Source organism: Pongo pygmaeus, chromosome 20 (genome assembly GCF_028885625.2).
Source record: "Pongo pygmaeus isolate AG05252 chromosome 20, NHGRI_mPonPyg2-v2.0_pri, whole genome shotgun sequence".
Taxonomy (NCBI): domain Eukaryota; kingdom Metazoa; phylum Chordata; class Mammalia; order Primates; family Hominidae; genus Pongo; species Pongo pygmaeus.
This window is the reverse complement of record NC_072393.2, coordinates 54475354-54483073: the sequence shown is the minus strand read 5'-3', so window position 1 is coordinate 54483073 and position 7720 is coordinate 54475354. Positions and strand designations below refer to the sequence as shown.

Genomic DNA, 7720 nt, shown 5'->3' with positions numbered 1-7720 from the left:
GGGCCTGCAAAACGCCCTAGAACCTAAGACCTCTGACCCCTGTCTGGGACCCAGGCCAAACTGAGCAGTGTGGGAAGGGGACAGGCAACAGGGGCTTCGAGGCGAGCGGATGGGCTCTGCGCCCTGCCTGGGGTAGAGACGGCTTCTGGAGGGTGGGACGTGGAGGTGGAGAGGGCGCTTTTCCTCTAGATGGCCTTTGACCCCTGCCCATTTTCCTCTGTTTAGGCTCCAGGGAAAGGGTCTAGCCATGCTGCATGTGACCCGGGGGGTCTGGGGGTCCAGGGTCCGAGTATGGCCACTGTTGCCCGCGCTCCTCGGGCCCCCCCGGGCCCTCTCATCGCTGGCAGCCAAAATGGGGGAGTATCGCAAGATGTGGAACCCCAGGGAGCCCCGCGACTGGGCCCAGCAGTACCGCGAGCGCTTCATTCCCTTCTCCAAGGAGCAGCTGCTCCGCCTCCTAATACAGGTACCGCCTGTCCCGGGTCCAAGAGCCTGGGGACTACGGCTCCCAGCAGGCTTCGCGGCGGCAGGGCCCTAGTTGCTGCAGAGAGCTGCCCTGGCGCCTCCTGGGAGTTGTAGTTCCCGGGGTCCCTTCGTGGTTCCCTAGTGGGCGGGAGATGAGCGGGAATGTAGGAGCCAGGTCTCCGAGATGCAGATGCAGCATCCATTCCCGACTCTGGCTTGTTCTGAGGGCTTGAACAGGCACTCTCTGGGGCATGGTTTTTCCATCTTTAAGATGGGTATAGTAATCATCCTCATCATTACTATTTCTACTACCTGATAATAATTGTACCTATAAAGTCACAACGCTGTAATCATAATTATTATCACACAATTTGAGCTCTGACTCTATGGCACTGTGCCAGACATTTTTCATGTATTGTTGAATTATCAGTAAGAGAGATACCACCATCATCTCCATTTTACAGATGAGATAATGGAAGCATAGGGAAGGAAAGTGACTTACCCAAGGCCACAACATAGTGGCTTAGATTTGAACCAAAGTGGTCTGACTCCAGAGCTGGCCCAGGACTAGGGTTAGGCAAGTGAGACAATCGCTTGACCCTAAGAGTGAGTGCCCCATTAAATTTTGCACCCTTGGGTGCCATATTCACCTCATCCTAGTCTTGGTCTCACTCTAGAACCTGAGGTCTTATTACCACCATCATCATCATTGTCATTATTGAGGATTTTGAGGATTATTATTCATTCATTTATTTTTATTTTATTTATTTTTTTGAGACAGGGTCTCGCTCTGTTGCCCAGACTGGAGTGCAGTGGCACAATCTCAGCTCACTGCAACCTCTGCCTCCTGGACTCAAGTGATCCTCCTTTCTCAGCTCCCCGAGAGGCTGGGACTCTCGCCTGGCTAAGTTTTGTATTTTTAGTAGAGACAGGGTATTGCCATGTTGGCCAGGCTGGTCTTGAACTCCTGGCCTCAAGTGATCTGCCCACCTTGGCTCCCCAAAGTGCTGAGATTACAGGTATGAGCCACCACACCTCACCATCATTCATTAATTTAACATTTATTTACTGAACACCTGCTGTATGTACTCAATTCTGTGCTGGACTTGATACACACACAAATACACACACACAAATACACACAAGTATATGCATACAAGTACACACACAAATACACAAATATGTGTACACAAATACACAAATATACACATACGAATGCACACACACAAATATACACAAACACAAATACGCACACACACAAATATATGCACACAAAAATACACAAATATACTCATATAAATATACAAATATATGCACACATATGTAAACACATGTGTATACGGGACATGTGTCATCTCATCAAATTCTCACCGTAGCCCTCTGAGAAAGAGCGTGTAATCCTCTGTTGCCAGTGAGGAAACTGAGGCTCAGAGAAGTGAAGACAATTACCCAGGACATTGAGATAGGAAACATAAAGAAGTGGTTCAAGGCTGGGCGCGGTGGCTCATGCCTGTAATCCCAGCACTTTGGGAGGCTGAGGCGGGCGGATCACGAGGTCAGGAGATTGAGACCATCCTGGCTAACACGATGAAGCCCCGTCTCTACTAAAAATACAAAAAATTAGCCGGGTGAGGTGGCAGGTGCCTGTAGTCCCAGCTACTCGGGAGGTGAGGCAGGAGAATGGCGTGAACCCGGGAGGCGGAGCTTGCAGTGGGCCGAGATCGTGCCACTGCACTCCAGCCTGGGCAACAGAGCGAGACTCCATCTCAAAAAAAAAAAAAAAAAAAAAAGAAGTGGTTCAAGGCCAGGTGTGGTGGCTCACACCAGTAATCCCAGCACTTTGGGAGGTCGATGCAGGTGGATCACCTGAGGTCAGGAGTTTGCGACCAGCCTGGCCAACATGGTGAAACCCCGTCTCTATTAAAAGTACAAAGATTAGCTAGGCGTGGTGGCAGGCACCTATAATCCCAGCTACTCAGAAGGCTGAGGCAGGAGAATTGCTTGAACTATGGAGGTAGAAGTTGCAGTGAGCTGAGATTGTGGCCACTGCACTCCAGCCTTGGCAACAGAGTGAGACTCCTTCTCAAAAAAAAAAAAAAAAAAGACATGGTTCAATGTGTACCCTGGAGTCAGACAGGCCTAGATTGCAGTCATTTCCACAGACACTGCAGCCCTTACCAAATGACTTTTCCAGAGCCTCAGTTTCTCCCTCTGACAAATGGGAGTTATAATTCCATCAACCTTGGGAGTATGGTGGCTCAGCCTCCCAGTACTTTGGGAGGCTGAGGTGGGAGGATCACTGGAGCACAGGAGTTCGGACCAGCCTGGGCAATATAGTGAGACTCCACCTTTACAAAAAATTGAAAAAAATTCTCCAGGCATGGTGATGGGCACCTGTAGTCTTAGCTACTCCGGAGGCTGAGGTGGGAGGCTCGCTTGATCCCAGGAGGTTGAAGATGCAGTGAGCTGAGATTGCACCACTGAGCTCCAGCCTGGGTGACAGAACGAGACTCTGTCTCAATATAATAATAATAATAATTCCATCTACTTCTGGAGGATGATATTACACTGTCAAACCGTTCCTGGAATTGTGTGTGTGTGTATTGGCTGGGAAATGTCAAAGCAAAAACTTGAACCTCCAGCTTTTTAAGCCCAGTATAGTTTTTCACTATATTTGGCTGCCTCAGTTTCAGTAAAATTGGTCAGTCCCCACCCAACCAAAACAAAACTTTTTTTTTTTTTTTTGAGACAGAGTCTTGATGTTGTCTAGTCTGGAGGGCAGTGGCACGATCTCGACTCACTGCAGCCTCCGCCTCCCTGGTTCAAGCAATTCTCCAGCTTCAGCCTCCTGAGTAGCTGGGACTACAGGTGCACGCCATCACGCCCGGCTAATTTTTGTATTTTTAGTAGAGACGGGATTTCACCATGTTGGCCACGCTGGTCTCGAACTCCTGACTTCAAGTGATCCACCTGCCTCGGCCTCCCAAAGTGCTGGGATTACAGGTGCGAGACACTGCGCCTGGCCCCAGAACAAAACTTCAAAGTCCAGAGCTCTGATTGTGTAGTTAGGCAGCCAGGGAAAGAATTCTTTCCCTTGGGGAAGGGGAAAAGGCCTACAGAGAAGTTTTGCTTCCTGAGGTAACAGGAATTCCACTCGAGTCCGGCAGAGAAGGCAGCTTTGGAGGAGTTCTCGGCCCACGTGGACTTCTGCACCCTGTTCCACTACCACCAAATCCTGGCCCGGCTGCAGGTGAGGACGGGGCCCCTCCAGCCCTGTGGTGCTTGTTCGTGCATCTGCTCATTTAGCAAACATTCCCTGACACCTTCTTGGAGCCTGGCCCTTGTTTTAAGTGCTGGGGATTCAACAGTGAACATGACAGGTGAAGTGATGCCCTCATGGAGCCAACATTCCAACTGGAGAGACAAGGAATCAAATAAATATAAAATATGATGCCTGATGGTGATAAATGCCATGAACAATGAGGCGGAGTAGTGAGATAAAGAGGGATGAGATGGGCCAGGCGCGGTGGCTCACGCCTGTAATCCCAGCACTTTGGGAGGCTGAGGCGGGCAGATCACAAGGTCGGGAGATCGAGACCATCCTGGCTAACACAGTGAAACCCTGTCTCTACTAAAAATACAAAAAAATTAGCTGGGCGTGGTGGGGGGGCAACTGTAGTCCCAGCTACTCGGGAGGCTGAGGCAGGAGAATGGCATGAACCTGGGAGGCGGAGCTTGCAGTGAGCCAAGATTGTGCCACTGCACTCCAGTCTGGGTGACAGAGTGAGACTCCATCTCAAAAAAAAAAAAAAAGAGGGGTGAGATGGGGCCTGTTTCAGACGAGGTGGGTGGAGAAGGGCTCCCCAAGGAGGTGACATGTGGGCTAAAGGCTTAGTGAAGAGGGGGAACGAGCCTGATGAATGCCTGGGGGAGGATGTTCCTGGCGGATGGAAGAGCAAGTGCAAAGGCCCTGAGGTGAGCGGGGGCCCAGAGTATTGAACAGTGAGGAGGCCACTGTGGCTGCAGGAGGGTGAATGTGCGGGGAGGGTGGGATATGAGGGCAGAGGGGATGGGGACAGATCGTACTGGGCCTTGTGGGCCACCGTGAGGACCTTGCTTTGTTTTTTTTTGTTTGTTTGTTTTTGTTTCTGAGATGTAGTTTTTGTTCTGTTGCCCAGGCTGGAGTGCAGTGGTGTGATCTCAGCTCACAGCAAACCTCCGCCTCCCCAGTTCAAGCGATTCTCCTCCCTCAGCCTCCCAAGTAGCTGGGACCACAGGCGTCCACCACTTCCCCCTGCTAATTTTTGTATTTTTTGTAGAGACGGGGTTTCACCATGTTGGCCAGGGTGGTCTTGAATTCCTGAGCTCAAGTGATCCACCCGCCTTGGCCTCCCAAAGTGTTGGGATTACAGGCGTGAGCCACCGTGCCAGGCCGAGGACCTTGCTTTGACTCTGAGTGAGCCGGGAGCCATGGGAGGGCTCTGAGCTGAGGAGAGATGTGAGCAGCGGATTTAGGTGTTAACAGGATTTCTCTGGCTGCAGTGTAGGGAACAGACTATCAGAGGCAAGGACATCTATGAAAGAGTCTATTATATTTGTCTAGGGGAGAGATAGATAATGGAAGCTCCGACAAGGGTAATAGCGATGGAAGTGGTGAAGAACGGTCAGATGCTGGTTATGTTGGAAGGCATCAGCGTTTTGCTGATGTGCTGGCTGTGGGGGTGTGGTGGGGAGGAAGAGAGAGGAGTAGGGGTGCGTCTCCAGCGGTTCTGGCCTGAGCCTCCTGGAGGATGGAGCTGCCATTTACTGGGATGGGGAAGACCGTGGTGGGATGGGGAGAAGGATCTGCAGGGAGGACTGAGAGCTCAGTTTTGGACTTAAGAATTTGAGCTACCATTTATTTATGAATTTATTTATTCTGTTTTAATTATTTTTTTTTTTTTCTGAGACAGAGTCTCACTCCGCTGTCCAGGCTAGAGTGCAGTGGTTCGATCTTGGCTCACTGCAACCTCTGTCTTCCGGGTTGAAATGATTCTTGTGCCTCAGCCCCCCGAATAGCCGGGATTACAGGCGTGTGTCACCACGCCTGGCTAATTTTTGTATTTTTAGTAGAGATGGGGTTTCACCATGTTGCTCAGGCTGGTCTTGAACTCCTGACCTCAAGTGATCCGCCTGCCTTGGCCTCCCAAAGTGCTGGGATTACAGGCGTGAGCCACCGCGCCTGGCCTATTCTTTTTTAATTAAAAAATTTTTTATTTCAGTAGTTTTTGGGGTACATGTGCTTTTTGGTTACATGGATGAATTCTATAGTGGTGCATTCTGAGATTTTGGTGTGCCCATCACTAGAGCAGTGTACACTGTACCCAATATGTAGTCCCTCACCCCCATCCCAACACCCCTCCCTGAGTCCCCCAATTCCATTATATCACTCTGTATATCTTCGCACCCTCATAGCTTAGCTTCCACTTATAAGTGTGAATACAGGCTATTTGGTTTTCCATTCTTGAGTTACTTGCCTTAGAATTAATGGCCTTCCAGCTCCATCCAATTACTGCAAGAGACATTATTTTGTTCCTTTTTATGGCTGAGTAGTATTCCATAGTGTATATAGACCATATTTTCTTTATCCATTGAGCTGCCTTTTAGAAAGCCAGGTAGAAAGATGGACTTGAGGTCGGGCGCAGTGGCTCATGCCTGTAATCCCAGCACTTTGGGAGGACGAGGCAGGCGGATCATGAGGTCAGGAGATTGAGACCAGCCTGTCTAACACAGTGAAACCCCATCTCTACTAAAAATATTTTAAAAAATTAGCTGGGCGTGGTGGCGGGCACCTGTAGTCCCAGCTACTCGGGAGGCTGAGGCAGGAGAATGGCGTGAACACAGGAGGCAGAGCTTGCAGTGAGCCAAGATTGCGCCACTGCACTCCAGTCTGGGCGACAGAGTGAGACTCCGTCTCAGAAAAAAAAAAAAGAAAGAAAGATGGACTTGAACATGTGGATCTGGAGGTGAAGGGAGAGGTCTGGGCTGAGAAACGGCTGTGGGAGGATCTATTAATAGATGGTAGTACTGCCGGGCGCGGTGATTCACGCCTGTAATCCCAGCACTTTGGGCGGCCAAGGCGGGTGGATCAGCTGAAGTCACGAGTTCGAGACCAGCCTTGCCAACATGACGAAACCCTGTCTCTACTGCAAATACAGAAATTACCAGCCTGACCAACATGGTGAATCCCTGTCTCTACTAAAAATACAAAAATGAGCCAGGTGTGGTGGCATGTGCCTGTCATTCCAGCTACTCAGGAGGCTGAGGCAGGAGAATCGCCGCTTGAACCCAGGAGGCGGAGCTTGCAGTGAACTGAGATCACGCCACTGCACTCCAGCCTGGGTGACAGAGTGAGACTCCATCTGAAAGAAAAAAAAAAAAGGCTGGGCGCTGTGGCTCACGCCTGTAATCCCAGCACTTTGGGAGGCCGAGGCGGGCAGATCACCTGAGGTCAGGAGTTCGAGACCAGCCTCAACGTGGAGAAACCCCATCTCTACTAAAAATACAAAATTAGTCAGGTGTGGCGGTGCATGCCTGTAATCCCAGCTATTCGGGAGGCTGAGGCAGGAGAATTGCTTGAACCTGGGAGGCGGAGGTTGCAGTGAGCCAAGATCGTGACATTGCATTCTAGCCTGGGCAATAAAAACAAAACTCCATCTCAAAAAAAAAAAAAAAAAAAAACAAACAAAAAATTAGCTGGGCATGGTAGCGCATGTCTATAATCCCAGCTACTTGGGAGGCTGAGGCAGGAGAATCGCTTGAACCCGGGAGGTGGAGGTTGCAGTGAGCTGAGATTTTGAGATTTTGCCACTGCACTATCCAGCCTGGGTGACAGAGCAAGATTCTGTCTCAAAAAAAAAAAAAAAAAAAAAGGGAGGACTGGGCCTGGTGGCTCACGCCTGTAATCCCAGCACTTTGGGAAGCCAAGGCAGGCAGATCACGAGGTCAGAAGATCGAGACCATCCCGGCCAACATGGTGAAACCCTGTCTCTACTAAAAGTACAAAAATTAGCTGGGCATGGTGGCGTGTGCCTGTAATCCCAGCTACTCGGGAGGCTGAGGAAGGAGAATCACTTGAACCCAGGAGGCGGAGGTTGCAGTGAGCTGAGATTGTGCCACTGCACTCCAGCCTGGGCAACAGAGTGAGACTCCGTCCCAAAAAAAAGAAAAAAAAAGGAAAAAGGCACATGGGGCAGAATCCAAGAAAGACCAGGCG

General features: G+C 50.2%; 1 protein-coding gene across 4 annotated transcripts in view; it reads left to right on the top strand.

Moving 5' to 3' along the window:
* TMEM143 (transmembrane protein 143) overlaps positions 1–7720 on the top strand; it is a 31632-nt gene that overhangs the window by 277 nt on the left and 23635 nt on the right. For 2 of the 4 annotated variants that reach the window (XM_054463003.2, XM_054463001.2), the window contains exons 2-3: positions 226–466; positions 3611–3715. In XM_054463003.2, the coding sequence (XP_054318978.2) occupies positions 226–466; positions 3611–3715 (346 nt within the window). The remainder of the gene's footprint in view (positions 1–225; positions 467–3610; positions 3716–7720) is intronic. The other 2 variants (XM_063657280.1, XM_054463002.2) reach the window with 1 other exon arrangement.